The 16,018-nt window shown below is 45.9% G+C and overlaps 1 protein-coding gene across 8 annotated transcripts in view; it reads left to right on the forward strand.

The window, feature by feature from the left end:
• The window catches only part of pawr (PRKC, apoptosis, WT1, regulator), a 44,182-nt gene extending 32,140 nt beyond the window's left edge, over window positions 1-12,042 (forward strand). For 3 of the 8 annotated variants that reach the window (XM_034577594.1, XM_034577596.1, XM_034577595.1), the window contains exons 4-8: window positions 3,505-3,539; window positions 6,583-6,709; window positions 8,079-8,183; window positions 10,407-10,489; window positions 10,596-11,137. In XM_034577594.1, the coding sequence (XP_034433485.1) occupies window positions 3,505-3,539; window positions 6,583-6,709; window positions 8,079-8,183; window positions 10,407-10,489; window positions 10,596-10,617 (372 nt within the window). In that variant the 3' untranslated portion in view covers window positions 10,618-11,137. Of the gene's footprint in view, window positions 1-3,504; window positions 3,540-6,582; window positions 6,710-8,078; window positions 8,215-8,250; window positions 8,842-10,406 lie in introns of those variants that run through there. The other 5 variants (XM_034577598.1, XM_034577597.1, XR_004613010.1 and 2 more) reach the window with 4 other exon arrangements.
• Window positions 12,043-16,018: the final 3,976 nt, after the last annotated feature.

The raw sequence follows: 16,018 nt of genomic DNA on the forward strand, positions 1-16,018 counted from the left end.
GCGTTGCTGACGAGTCGTGTGGATGTAGCTGAGAGCCGCGTTCCAGACGGATCGGCTGTTCTGCATCAGGGGGCTTATTCTGTTCGGGGGGGGGGGGGGCTGTGGCTGCTTACACAGAACGAGGGCTTGTGTACGAAGTATGTACACAGACGCCGCACTAACAGGAAGACTGTGACAGCACCTGCTGAGATGTGCCCCGCAGAAATAAAACGCTAAGAAGCGAAGGATTTGATTATTTACACGAAGACGTCTGCGCATAAACAAACAACGAGGCTCTTGGCTGAATCGTCTCTCTGCAGCTTGGCCTCAGATCTGAGAACACGTCCACTCGTGTCTGCTGATTCTATTGTCACAACACAAGGCCTAACGCGCACCAGATGCAGGGAAAAACCATTAGACGTCTCCGTGGCGCTGGCGTTCATGTGGCTGCTGGGGGGGGTCCAGTGCCAGCTCTGCTCGTGAGGAGGCAGAGGAGGGTGGCACGGCTCCAGTGTGGTCAGAGGATTTACTACACAGCCGTCATCTGTTAAGACGGAGCATCACCAAAAATGTGGTCGTCGTCTCAGGCCCCATTTACCACCGGGGGGACGAGTAATTGCCGTGTCAGGGACGATGTGATGTAGAGCGTCCTGTCCTGGCCTCTCAGCCGTTATCAAGATACAGTGTGTGGGTGAACAAGTTTTAAATCTGAAGCTTGGTTCTGCTTGTTTTCAGCTTTGAGACGAGCTGTAACTCTTGTGTGATGGAAACTCCAGAGAGGATCCTGGCCACGATTCGTGTATTTAAATTCTGCAGCGACGTCTTTCCTGGGACGCATGTAAACAGTTTGATATATGCTCTTCGTGCATATTTGTGCATGTGGCAGGACACGCATCTCTGACATGTGTGGCCCGGTCAGAGCACATGTGGTCCTGGTTTATCGAGCCTCGTGTGTTCGAGTCCGACATGGAAACCTGCTGCAGTGATCCAGCAGCCAGCAGCGTACGGAACATTCCTCGCCATCATCTGCTTTTAATGTGGCGCCGTGTCCGCAGCAGAGAGCTCCACCCTCTCTTTTTTTCTCTCTCTCCTCCTTCACCTGCGAAACTCGTTCTGCCGACGACCTCCATCTCGCACCTTTTTTAACGAGACTCATACCAATTAACCAATTAAAACACAAAGACATTTCTTTGACAGGACACCAGCAAAAAACACTTTAGGCTTCAAACCAGGAAGTCTGCGGCGTAGAGGAGAAGGTAAACTAGAACGACACACTGATAACGGATATTTTCACACACTGCTCATGTCTCATCCTTCCTCCGAATTTCATGGAATTCAGATTTAGCAATCTCTGTTTTTAATCCTGCTGACAAACAACCCAACTGCTGTGAGAAGGTAAATACACCTGTGATTACCTCACATGTGCATCAGTCGCACAAAGAGCAGTTTAATTCCCCTGCAGCTGTTTTTCGTCTCCCGTCCTTCGTGCGTGTTTCAGTTTGTCGTCTTGTCTCCTCAGCCGGGGAGTGAAAGCTCAAACCGCTCGGTCAGGTTAGCGTCTTAATTAGAAAACGGCGTGTGAGAGAACTGCAGAGCATCTCCTCTTTAACAACAGAGCAGGTAAAACGTGACGCCTGTTTTCAGCAAACACGTCACTTGCAGGTTTTAGTTTGTCGTTACTGATTCAGTGGATAAAGCTCCTGTGCTCCGTCTGTTCTCTTTTGTTTCTACTCTCCATATCGTCTGAATGATGACTGGCACAGACTCACACATCTGCTCACCACTCTGACCTTCTCCTATATTGTTGTTTTGACCCTTTTCACCTCAGAAAACTCATCAACCCACTTTACTGACCCTCGACTTCCTGCCAAATCCGTCGAATATGAAACTATGATGAATATAGATAATTCTTTTCCCCAAGTGTTCAGGTGCATATTGGAAACCAGCAGCAGACTGGTTTTCTGGGTCTCAATTTATACTGGACTGTGAAAGCAATACACACATTTACATTTAGACAGCATTTTTTTATTCCTACACTCTGATCTGTGTTGACTCGTATCTGTTTTAGGAGGAACCCGGCCTTGAAAACTATATGAACCATATCTCAACTAAAAATAGTTTTTCTTTCTTCTTATTTTGCTGTTTTCTCTTTACTGGTCTGGTTCTCTCTTATCTAACTTTTTACTGTGGGACTGAGCTGAGCCTATTTGTTTGTCTTTGTGATGCCAGCTTCTTAAATCAGATATAAACAAGCAATTTGGGAAAACTGTGACGGACGATTTTCGAATATTACCCTACAATGAAAGTTAATCTTATTTTCAGACTGAAAAGTGAGACACTGACCTTATGGACTTGTCTTGGTCCTTAAAGGAGACGTATTCTGTCCTCAGACTGTCCATTGCTGCAGCTCCTCTTCTCAGCCTCTGTCTGAAACACCCGGTTTTAGCTCCTGTCTCTTTAAGGCCCCCCCCTCCTGATGTATTGAGATGTTTCAGGAGCTTCAGGACCAGTGTTTACATTGAATTTGTAAGATATAGCGCCATCTATCGGCCTTAGACTAGATTGCTCGTGAGACAGCTTGTGGAGAAAGATTGAACTTCTCCGACTGGTGCCGGGTTGACGTCTGCTCCATGAAACAATATCTTGTAAAATGCCAGTTTCTAAACCCAAGTGCTGCAGCAGACTGATCTCTCACTGCGCTCCGTCTTAGTAAATCTGTCGGGGGGGGGGCCCGAGCCGGGGACAGATGAGGGTCAGGATTTCATCCACAGGTAACGAATGGCGTGTCACTGAGACAGAGACGCCGGCGCATGCTAGGAGTCGGCCACCGGTTGTTTCCCTGCGTCTGCTTTAAGCCGAGCTCTGACTGATGGATGGTAGCCGACCCGAGGCTCCTCAATCAAAGCCGGGACCCTTCGCTGCACAAGACCCGAGGACAGAGCGGATTCGTATTCGTCTCACAGCGTCTCCGACACACACCTCATTGTTTTCTGGGGGAAGCGCTATTTTACCGAAGGTGATGGCGTCACTGCTCTATACGTCTAAACAACCTTTTAGATCACAGAAATAATGGGAGGAGAAGATAAACACGCACATCGGTGTTGCAAAACAAGATTTCTCATCTGGGGGCTATAGGGCTCCTGCAGAACTATTAAATGCAGCAAAGCATCTCGTCGATATATCAGCTGAGCGGCTGCGATTCACCGGAGTTCAGACGCGACCCAGAGGCTTTTCTATAAATGCTGCTCCTGATAAATGTCTCTTATCCTGTAGATGGAATTTTGTGTTTTTCCTCTTTTGGGCGAACCAACACAACCCAAGGCACAAGAGCACAACAGACGACACGTCAAACCTCTCTGCCATGTTTTCGAGAGATGAAATTGAAGACTTGGCAGCTTCACTCGGCACATTTCTAAATCTCACAAAGCACCAGAGACGTAGTTTAGGCTCTAAAGTTATTGTTTTCTGTCTGAAGGCATTCCTGCTCATTCCTTTTCTCCTCTCTCTTCTTGTTTGTTTTTCCAGGACAGCCCGAGATGCGGGAGCAGCCGGCACAAGAGGTGAGACTCACTGTATTATCCTGCCGCCGAGAGTGGAGTTTATCCGCCGCAGCATCACCGGTAATATGTCAAGAGGAGGAACAGAGGCGGGGATGAGAAACAGCAGTTTGAGTCATTAGCTACAAGAGGAGATTTCTCCTGAAACGGTCCGAGGGCCCGATGCGTCACTGTTGATTATTTCCCCCTCAGCGCCGCTCCTCCTTTCATGCCGCCGCGGCTGAAGAGGGACGACGGTTGATGACTGTTTTTTAACAGTGGTTGACAGGACGCCATCTGCACCCTGAACACGTCGTTGAGACTATCGCCTCACTGCAGAGAGCGGTGAAAGCAAATCGTTTGCTTTGAGAGGTTTAAAGTCTAAGATGTGAGTGTGTGTTCAGTTGGGTCAAGATTGGTTCGGTGTGTTTTGAGGTTTGAAAGAGGCAGGAGGACGTCATTTGATCGACTGAACAAACACCTCTTTGACACCGAAGTTTGGCTGGAATAAGCAGGTTTTTGAAGCGAGCCAGGGACTTTGCGTTTTAGTTTTTTCCCCAAGTTAGTCATGTTCAATGTCACATTCGCTCTGGAAACCAACACAACCAGTGACAATGTTGTGGTGGGAAGAGAAACATGTATTACCTCTGGATCAACGCATCTTGCATCACCACCGTTCCCTCTGAGCTCCTCTTTGTTTGTCCTGCGTGTTTTTTCATTTTGCTTTATTTGCAAACCAAATGGAGAAGTTGGGGCCGACGCCAGCAGCCGAGTTCACCAGCTGACATTCAATCTGGCCACGTAATTATGGCGGCGGCTCTCATCAGCTGGCCCGGCTGCACTTGGACGCTCCGCAGCTCTCCAGCGGATTAGAACCCGCCAGGTGGGCCGGGCCGCACAAGATGGCTGAAAGAGCGACTTCACACATTAAGTGTCCCGCTGATTTTTCTCTTCTTCTCTTCTGTCAACTCTCTTCTTTTCAAACCACAAAACCAGGATTTGATTCATGATGTTCCGTCGTATATGTGAAAAAACCAAAGTCCCTCCTCCTATTGAACAGGCCCCGTTTCAACTCAACTCAAAATATTACACAGTTTATAAAGCAGTGTTCAGCTTCTGGTCTTAAAGCATAGAGCAGATATTTTCTATATATTTGGTTGTATTTTGGTTCTGGTAAGAAATTGTTTTACGCCTTAATATCAGCACCAGCCCCCCCAAAAAATCCTCATTGATCGGGTTCAATTCAAAACCAAAGCACAGCCGCGCCAGCTCTACCTGTTCAGAAAGATTGAACTCAGCAGCCAGGGAGATTAAAAACAGAAGTGACTGGAATTAATCAGCTGCACCAGAAAGACCCCCGCCAATAAATTATGCAAACTCTGGACTGTTTTCTTTCCACGTGTCGGCGCCAGGCAGGGAGCTGCTCGAGCTCCATGCGCTTGGACTTATTCCACATTCACACTTTGAGTCTGTGCGAGACGTTGTTATACCTGTGGCTGCTGCTGTTATTGGATCTTCTTCTGTGCCTTCTCCCTCCCACCTGCTGAGGCTCCTAAGAGAGCGTGTGATTGGCTCAGACTCTCTCTCTCCCCCAGACCTCATCCTGCAGGGCGCTAATGGGCCACGGTGTGAAATTTAGTACTGCAGGCCACCGATGTTTGGACTCCCATCGCCTGCTGAGCTCCTGCGAGAGTGTGTGTTGTCTGCATGCGTCTGTGGGTTCAACAATGGAGATATCTCTCAAAGCAAGAAGCATGTTGTGGTTTTGTTTTTGCATGTTTTGAAGGCATCGTAGATGAAGGGATGTATTCAGCGTCACGTTCTTTAAATGCATATGTGTGTGCATGCACAAGCATTTCGCACGTGTGTCTGCGTGTGTGCTCATGCCGATAAAGCGGGGAGTAGCCTCGCAGAGCCACGCTGAGAGAGACAAATGAAATGCACTCGATCTCGGGTGTAGGCGAGCGCAGAGGAGAGCGTTTCCAAGGATGACTTCTTGATCAGGAGCGATGTCGGCTGTTGTGTTTTCTCTCGATGAGGACGAGCGGAAAATAAGAGGCTGGTTCTGTAAGATGTCAAGGAACAGAAAAAAAATACTGCTTCTCCGTGTGTGTGTGTGAGAAACAGCACCGTGACCCTAGACCCGTCAATAGAGAACAGAAGAATTGAGTTAAATAGATTGAAGAGTCATGATTTACATCCTGTGATAACGTCATTGTCTGTAGTTTGTCTTTATACTATTTGCACTGTGTGAAATCACATATCATATACATCATATTTGGCAGGTTCCTGAAAAGAGAGCAGATGGTACAAAGGAGTTTTATCTGTCCTTTGTGTTGCCGGCAGCTTTCCTGTCTGTTTTCCGCTGCAGAGAAACGCTGACAGCCTCCTTCAGACTGCTCGGCCTCCTCAACAGTTTGATTCCCGTGCAGGGCCAGTCTGTGGGAGTACAGGGTGGGGGGGGGGGGTGTACGGAGCCAGCCGCTCATTCCAAGCTTCTACGTCAATAATTATTGAAATAGGATCAGTAAGAAAATAAATTGCACATGAATATTCCTTCCCAGCAGCCTGAGAATCGTGAACCGGAGATAAAGTTAATGTTCCGCTCGCGCTGCAGACAAAAAGCCTTTGAAACCTTTTCTTCGTCACATGTCACCGCCGCCATTCCGGAGCCCATTTGAAGTAACGCGCTGCGTAAATTGTTTTTCTTTATCAGCCTTTTTCGCAGCAAAGTTGCAAACCACTCCCGGCCCTTTCCTCCATTAGTGGAATAAAAGGACAGGGTGGGGGGGTGTTAATAATGCATGGCTAATTGAAAGGGCAAGCACACAGAAGATATTCCCACCTGTTCTTTTGATGATGGATGTGTCATCCCATTGAAGTTTAATAACGTGGCTATGATTCATAACTTCAAACGGAGCGAACGCTGCGCCCGAGCACTTTGAATAGTGGAAATTGGACAGAATTGTCACTCCAAACTTTTTCCTTTCTTGCCATGAATTTGAAATGTAAAAAGCAAGTTTTGTCGTAGTTGTTACGAGGTTTTGTTTGTGTTTGTGTGTCACAGTGCTGCAGGACCAGGGTCTGAGGAGGAGGTGGGCGGGAACAGCCGGCAACGGCACAACCGTCAGGCCAGAGACGGAGGAGCTGCGGCGCAGGGAGGTCTGGAGAAAAGGATGGAGGAGCTGGAGAGGGTGCGTTCACTGACGTTCATATCACCACTGTCTTCTCCGGAGTGTGACGAGACCGATTGCAATTTAACTGACGAACTTCCTCTTAAAATGTCAAACTATTCCTTTAATGGCACAACTGTCATCACACAAGTTACACAGAGTTAATTTCGGCCTCTAAACGAAAACACATGTTAATTTCTGCTGCTTTAAAGGTGAGTAAATGAAACATCTGCTTCAGGACGTGAGGACTCGCACGTCGGCAGCTTTTATCGCCTCCTGCTGTGAAAAGGTCACAGAGGCTGTTGTTCGTGAAGCTGCAACAACATTTGGAACAAGACTCGAAAAACATTTTGCAGACGATGTCTCACTCTGACTAATTCACTGTGGTTTCTACCAGTAATTCCTGCCACTTGAGGAGCTAATTGAAGAGTGAATTGAAGAGTCGGTTAAATTTCGGTTTCTAACTCATCCGATCTTTTACAACCTCTTTCTTTTTATAGTGTTTTTAGGATTAATTCCTCTCCCTAGTTTCAGTAAACAGGTTTATTCGTTGCTCAAGTAGAAGAATATGGAGACGGAAGACAAATTGATTGTGACGTTACCTCATCTCCGACCTACACCCTGAATTCTGAAGGAGTTTATATCAGAAATATGTGAATCATAATCTCTGTTTCCTTCAACATATCTAAAGCTACCTTGACTTGAGCTGTAGAAATGTAAAATCACTGCTGTCACTGCCAAAAAATCAATCACCTCTCCATTCGAGGTTTTACGAGCTTCCATTTAAAAAAGTTTTCTGGCCTCTGTCAGCAGCTTTTTGTTCAGATGAGTTTTCCCCTCTCCTTCCTCTGAGTGGCAGCTCGGGGTCTGATCTCCCGACGTGGAAGTGCGGCTCGGCGCAGACTCAAACTCTCCTCGGTGTTGTTGAAGCGATGACCTTTCACAGCGCAGATATGTCTTTTCCTTCGCTCAGCGCTCCTATCAACACTCTCAAACCGCCCGACTGCTGCCACTGCAGAAACGCTGCTCAGCATCAAATGTCACTCAGGGGGGATTTTCCAAAAAGCTTTTTAAAGTCAGTGAGTACTGCTGTGACCTCCGAGACTTCAGAGAGAGGTGCTGCTCTGGGTCAAATCACCAGGAACACGTTTCAAATGGTATTTCTGCTCATTCTTTATTTCACTTCCATACAGGGAGAGGTGTGTGTGAGTGACACAGGTCAGGTAGGTCGCTGATAATCCAGTCCATCAGTCTAGATCCTTACAAAAGAAACAAGCTGGGGGGGTCATTGGATTGAGGGCGAGGGGAAGGAATATCAGGGAAGCACTGACAACCTGAGGCGACCCATACCGGGCTTTCATTAATACCCCTTAATGTTGTGTGGTTGCAGGAGCTGGCCAGAGAGCGCCAGGAGAGCGCCCGGCTGCTGAAGGCCCACCAGGACAAAGACGACCTCATCGGGAAGCTGAGGGAGGAAATCGACTTGCTGAACAGAGTGAGTCCGGCCCACATTCACGTTCCGCTCTCGTGTCTGATGTTCTGAGCGACGCTGTGTGTTTTCACGTGTGGGCGCCTCGCGGGGGCTGCAGATCATCAGCTGGCATTTTAGCGGAGTCGTGTATAATAGCTGTGTGTTTCACTACAATGATTTTCTCCTGCAGTCCATTAGGATTTGGACGTCAACAAACCTATTTCTGGGGGTTTACACACAACTTAATGATATATATTTTGCTCACAGGCACAGTCGGAGCAATCTTTCATTTTAAACACCGTTCAAAAAACTCACCAGTGGTTCGGTGACATTTGAGCCTGAAAAGTTGCTGGTCAGTGCAGATGGTGGCGTTTATGTCTTATTGATTTACCCACTGAGCACAAGTTTGCTGCCTGCTGGATAAGAACATGATTGTGTGTCTGAGGAAAATTGAGAACGATTATTTGTGAGTTTTTGTCAGCGTAAATTAAAGGGTATTTTCAGTCGCATTGGGCAAACACTTAAAAAATCAAAGTGCACTCCTGTTATGATCCTCGTCTCAGAGGGTTTGTAAGAATAGTTGGGTTTTTTTATAGAATAAAAACAAAACAAAGAAATCAATAAGAAATAAATTGTGCAGTGGCAGCTGAAAGAAACACAAATATCCTCTTCGGCTCTTCTCAGCCGGGTTGAATCTCTCGCTACACGTTCTCTTCTCCCCCTCGAGGAAGTTCGGTGCGTGTTCACCCTTCACATTTCAAAAAAAGCCTCCAATTAAAACTCTCAAAGTGAATTTCAACATCACACTCACCGTGTCCTTCCACATTCAGTCAAAGTCGAGCCACGGGCCAAAATGAAATGATCGTCGAATTACAGCCGTGCCGTCTCCAGCCGGTCAGTCCACCTCTGCTGCAAGAGAACGATTTTCTGTCAGCTTCCTTCAGAGGAGCGGCTTCATTTCACAGTCGGGTTTCTTTCTTTCGTGGTTCACTGCACATGAGCGGATTCAGTTTGTTGATTATCAATTCATCTTTGTTATGAATTGATCCACACTCAGGCTAAATTCAGCAGGTTCTGGGTTTGAACCTCACGTCCTTTTCCCCGCCTCTGGTTTTCTCCAGGTTCTCCGGCTGGTTGGGTTGAGTAGAAATTGCCTGTAGGTGAAAGGTTCATGTGTGAAAACACTATAAACACTATATAAATCTCTATAGAATCACTATGTGGTTTGATGCTGCTGTAAATTCTGCTTCCTGTCAAATTTGACATGAACCACCGAGGTCAGCTTTTGCAGGGTCAAAGTTTTATTGAGTCAAACTCTGTAAACACAGTGAACAGTTTAAAGCCCCTTCATGAGGGAAGGAGAAGAACAGCCTCACTGTCATCAGAAAGTCTGACATGAACCCACAAGCATGTTTCTTTTGTTTGGTTCGGCCTCACTGGTGCAGATCCTGTTTCCTCCTCGCGCTGCAGTCGGGGTTGAGAGGTCGGGACGCTCGGGTTAGCCGAGCGAAACCTCCCCGAACTCTCTGAACCCGTCGCTCCTTCTCACCCGCAGACCGCCACCGATCCCGACTCGCAGCCGTCACCTGCGTTTTCTGGGTCACAGGTAGAATATATCTGTGAAGGGAAACGCGGCGGGTGGAGACAGATCAGAGAAAGAAGATCTCACCTCTCCTCTGCAGAGCCAGTCGGATCTAAACAAGAGATCACACGTGTACATTTTCAGCAACAAGTGGAATTATGTTGTTATTATCTGGACACTTCTGTCGTTAGGATGCACACTCAGAAAACCATCAGCAAACACAAAGAGCCCAATATTCCAGGAGGCGTCTTGCTGATAACATCTGATGGAAGCTGGTCATGAGAAAAACTGCTTCATGTAAGGACGGCGGTCGTGTCGATAGCCATCAGAAATGTCCCCGAGAGGCTCCTGCAAGGGCTGATGGGAAGGCAGGAGATAACGGCTGATCCAGTGCGGCGTCTCGGTGGAGGAGGATTGAAGCTTGGTCACTGCAGAAGTTTGTTTGTGGGAGGAAGAGGAGATGAAGCATCAGCCTCTTGATATTTGAAGACGAGAGATCAGATCCCTGGAAACAGAAGCTGAGCCAATCAAACTTTAGAGATCGTAAATCTGATGATACAGAAAGTTGTAGATTTACCATTTTCAAATGTTAAGTCTGCATTAATTACAGGTGAAACCGTGATAACCACCGAGATGTGTGTGTGTGTGCTTCTCCTTCCCTGCAGGACCTGGACGACATTGAAGATGAGAACGAGCAGCTCAAACAGGAGAACAAGACTCTGCTGAAGGTGGTGGGTCAGCTGACCAGGTAGAAGCCCCCCCCCCCCTCTCTCTCTCCCGACCTCCTGCCCCTGGGTCAAGTCCTTCACCGTGGCCTTTTTAACTGTTTGATTCTGTCTCTATTTGTGTGTTAGAGGTGAAACTGCAAAGTCCTGAGAGCCTCTCAGCCTTGAATGCATCGTGGTGAAAGCTGAGTGAAGCGGGGGTGCTGACGTGCTCCTGACAGGATATACACATATTTAATGTAAATGTATTGTATATAGGCCATTTAGATCTGTTCATTATTTTAGATTCTTGACAAGGTCTTAAAAAGCAAAAGTGAATGAATGTATGTGCTGCGAGAACGAGCGCACACCGAGTCTCTTAAAACTTGTTGAGAGGCTAAAAAGAAAAGTCTCGTATTTTAGACATTTCCACGTCTTTGCACATGGAAGATCTCCAGTGTTGTACTGTCTCTGGGACCAGGGAAGATTCTTAAGGTCGGGCACAAGAAATAATGAGGAGAAGGGTTTTTTTAAGACTATAAAATCACTAATGTTAAAAACAAAACACCTTGTGTATATGAATTGGTGAAATTGTTGCTGTTTAGGAGAAACCACACAGGCTCACTCATAGAAATCAGTTCCCGAAGTATGTCTCAATTCTTACATCATTATCCATGAATCAACCCCTAAGGAATCTGTGAAAATGTCAAAACAAGGGTAAATATTTTTCAGAAAACATTCTTCCTCCTCATTTTTTTTAATCCTGTCCCTGATCCTCTTCCCTAGTTGGACATTTGGACCAAATTCAACATAATTACTGCGTCAGTACCATCAGCCAAAGTGGGCTCAGCGCCTTGCAATGCATGTGAGATTTTTGTTTTTATCAAATCTTTTAAAAATACAATAAAAATCTGGTTCTCCGGTGCCAGATTTACCTTTTTTTTTCAACGATTATTTCTTGGTACATTTGAATCCCACTGGAGCATCTACAAACCCGAATGAGGAAAATATCTAAATTTGACGGCACAAGCAAGAATTTCTATAAATTGAAACGCTTTATGCTTTTTTTAATGTTAGCATCTGAGTATAATGTCTGTGATGAGATGTTTTAGGGTGAAACCCTCGTCTAGTATAAACTGTATGTGGATTCTCTCCTTTTTGTTTGTTTTTATTTGCTCTTGTTTACAAGTTATGGTCTTTTGCAATATGTGATAGTGAGATAGCTGCTCTGATTTACGGCATCTGCGATGTGTGGAGTGAGCTACAGTGCATCTTCGTACGATAACCAAATGAACTGAAGGATATTTGAAATGCATCTCTGTCGTTTACTCAAGGGAGCAGGTTCGGCTGGTTGAGGCATTTTACTTTCTGTACTTAGATACATGTTAAATCCAGCGAGGAGCCGCTCGCTGTGGCAAATCATCGATAGACGATCAATAGACGACTCTGCTTCCACATATGCGCTCACTTGTTTTTTTTTTCTGCCTTCAAACCCGTCGCAGACAGAACATCACAGACCCGTCTCTCCTTCCCATTACATTATGCATGTACAGAAGATTAAGTCATTTAATAAAAGTTTGATTATCTCTCTCCTCAATCGACTCGCTTGTGTTCATTAAGACTAATTTGATGTGATGATACCGTGCCACTGAGTCGGTAATGCAATGTGACGGTGGCGGGGGGCTCACTTCCTCCACACACACACACACACACACGCCAATCAGCAGCCTGACTGCAACTGGGGCATGAATCCTCCGTTCACCGTGCAGAGCCTCTGGTATACGACTGAAATGCATTAATTCCCTCCACCTCGTGAGGCGAGAAGCTTCAGTGTAGGAACCACATCAGGACTAATGTCGACTAAATTTCCAGATAATGGCCTCACTCGCTTGATCGAAAGTGCTGCCGGCTCCCTCCATAATCCCCATTAGCATTTTTATGGGAGGTTGTAGGGTTTGTCATTTGAAATATAGACACTGAGGGCGACGGCAATTCAGAGCTGCCTCCGCTCGAGTTCAGGAAATATCAGAATCCTTCGTCTCGTCCTCATCATCACTCAGTGAATTACAGATTTCAATGCATGTGAACATGGTTCGACTGCAACAAGTCAGTGTCTCAGTTGATGCAGTGAAGATGCCTTTACTTTAATGCACCTATATTTACCGCTATGGTATTTACTTATGTGTAAGTTTGATTACTTAAACTTATGCATAGAACTCATGTTTAATATACTTATACTACTTATGTATAAGTTTGATTAAATAAAGAAAGCATTAAATTAAATGTGACAAGTTACATGGACTTTAAATGTGTAATTGAAAAACAAAGTCAACGTTAAAGGCATAGTTTTGAAGAGAATATATCTAAATTATATTTGTATCTGTAATATTATCTATTACTGCTATTACACCAAACGTTGATCCGGTTTGTTTCTACGTCCTCCTGGGATTTCATATAACCTCTAGATCCTGATAGTCCGGACAGAGATGAGAAGCAGGTCTTATCTTGTTCTTGAAGAAAACTGCTCATATTTCATTATCGGTTGGTTTCATGCTCCTGCTCCTCTGGACAATCTCCTCCATCTCCAGGGTCCCTGGTGCGAGGAGGCGCTCATCCGCACCGGGGGGCCGTCGGGGGTCAGGGTGCCAGGGAGAGCGAGAACGGACGGATAGAATGATCCTGGACATGTTTGTGCAATTTCCGTCTCTGCCTCATTTTCTCAACCGCCGGTGTGAAAATGACCTGTGAACCTTTTAAAACCCGACCATCTCAAAATGGAGCGATACCTGAAGGTGACTCCTGAAAGTCAGTATTCAAATCGCACTTTACTTCCTGCACAATCTGTCGAGTTGGTCAGACTTCTCCATCACTTGCTTTTTGAAAGTCACTCTGCAAAAATCCAGCTTCACCGTGTTGGAAAATCCGAATAACACGACTTCAGAAGCCTCGCGTGCGCTTCCTTCAACACCTGCACCACATGTGGAGCTGCCCTTTGTCGAAATGTCCTGTAAAAGTCAATGGGATACCAACAGCTCCCAAACAGAGAGGGATCAACTAATGACAGTCCAGAGGCATGACATTTACTAAATGGCATGATTCAACTCGTTTGGCACCGAGTAATGACGAAGTTTAGAGAAGAGCAAACCTTTTTTATTCTTTTCTTTTTCCGTCACCACAACAGATTCAGAGAGTTTCTGCACCAAGAAGCAAGATAATGTGACAGCATGATCAAAATATTGTTTTAAAGTGACCAAAATTTCAAATAAATTATAATTATAACACCAGAACACGTGCAATTACAATGTTGTGCTGATAATGCTGTATTAAGGGCCAGGAATTAATAGATTAAAAGGATATTTTCCAGTTCCAAACCACTTCCAAAAGCTTTTATACACTTTTTGACAAATGATTACAGCTTTGACCCGCAGCTCTTACATTTATAAAGTAATTCGGAGCATTTTCGACCCATTTTTATCACCGTAACTGTCACTGCCCAAAATGACTCCTGTCTACCCTCCACCCTTCGTAACCCATTATCCTAAATAAAGATCTATTTGAGGCGGCACGACAAACCCATATTCTGCTCTGCCCTTTGGACGGCTGCTGTGTGTTTGACGTCTACGACTTTTTTTCGTCTTCCGTCGATTCCGTTGAGTGGATTTCTGTCCACTTGGTTTAAATGATGTTGTCTAGTAATTTCAGGGTGGAATTAATAAGGACTCTCGGAGTGATCACGGCAAAAATATTTTGAATGTAATTATCCTGAAAGACATGATTGGACGTCAATATTCATGAGGCAGCTCCGCAGGCTGGAGAGTAAACACAGTAGTTCCAGCAGACAGGAGGAGCGGGGGGGCCTTGACTTTCCTCTGTATTTAGAATTAACTAATTAAAAATGTTTTCTCCTTGAATGTCACCTGAAGCCAAACATGAACAACAAGACTGTACCTGCTTGTCATGAGAAATAAGGGAACCAAATGAAAGAAGAAACCAAATGCTACAGTTATCTTAACCTTAAACTAACCTTAACCTTAACCCTTACCCTAATCTCAACCTAAACCTAAACCTAAACCTAACCTTAACCCTAACCCTAACTCCTTAACCCAAACCCAACCTTACTCTAACCTTACCCTAACCTCAACCTAGACCTAACCTTAACCTTTACGTTGCTCTACGTCATGAGGACTGGCTTCTTGTCCCAATCTGTAAGACATGTCTTCATAATTTGGCCGTGTAAACAGTTTACGGTCCCCACAACATGACTAATACCCGGGGCACACACACAGAATGCATATAAAACCATCCCATTGTGCACAAAATGTCGGTGTATCGACTGCCAGAGAGATGACTGAGACTTACTATGAATGTGATGACAAAGTGCCGCTCTACATTTACCACCCACAGGCTCTTAATGGCTGCTGGAAACACTATCGACGCCTGATCCTGAATGCACTGGTGTCATTTATTTGAACCGCACGACGAAAATAACAAGCTCCAGAGATGCCTCCACCGTGCCCCACTTCCCGTTCTCCTCCAGTTGGTGGCAGTGTTCCCAGCCTGGAAGCCGTCAGTGTGGCACCAGCAGGCAGCTCAGCCCATCATGGCTCTGATGTGTTTTATACAGGCTTATGTGTTCGGTGATCCTCGGTGACTTGCTCTCCTGGTGGAACACCCGTGTGATATATGAGATAGGCAGAGGTTAGTGGGAATCCTGAAATCCAGGAGGATGGAAGATGTGGTTTCATATTCCACCTGTGGTTTGTTGACACTTCTCTCACTGGAGCTTCTTCTTTCTCACTGTTGATGCACTGCCTTTAAAAAGAATAACTCAATTACTGTTACATAACATCCTCATGTTTAAAATTGATGAATTAAAGGCAGAACATGAAAACCTTTGATCCCGGACGTGCCACCATCATAATCTCATATACGACAGGTCTTGTTTATGATAGATTTGTTAATAATCAGGCTGCACACGCCAACAGTGCAGATAATTCAGTTCAATTCTCGCTGTTTCTATCGTTTCTCCCCCCATTTGCTCATCCATGTTAATCAGCCCAAACCTCCAGAGAGGGAGCATGTGAATTTGAATGTTGTTGATGACTCACAAAGTCCATGCCAAGCAGAATAGGAGGCAGCTCTGGGGAGCATCAGCAACCTCTGAAGGTCACTCCACGCTGTTACCATGACAGCGCCGGCCTCGCTAGCAGAAGTTGTTGCCCGTTGTGTTGCCGCCGTTGCGTATTATGATTTAAGAGGGGACCTGCCTTGGGATGCGTGCGAGCACAACAACTCCTGCTTGTCATGCACGCACACACACACACACACAAACATGTGAACCTCCCCCCCTCCCTCCTTCTCCTCCCTCCTCCTCCTCATCAGCACTACCAAGTCAGCAGGGGAGAGGCAAAGGTGCGTGTTCAGCCCTGAGCTGAGTCTCATTCCGAGCCTTCCCCTGGGAGGGACTCACAAACACATACAAGCGTCGTCAAGCAGGTTGTCAGAGAGTTGAAAAGTCCTGCTGGTGAATCCAGGGTGTGTGGAAGAGGCCGGAGCTTCACCTCTCCCTGTGC

The sequence above is a fragment of the Hippoglossus hippoglossus genome, chromosome 23, assembly GCF_009819705.1.
Source record: "Hippoglossus hippoglossus isolate fHipHip1 chromosome 23, fHipHip1.pri, whole genome shotgun sequence".
In the NCBI taxonomy this organism is placed as follows: domain Eukaryota; kingdom Metazoa; phylum Chordata; class Actinopteri; order Pleuronectiformes; family Pleuronectidae; genus Hippoglossus; species Hippoglossus hippoglossus.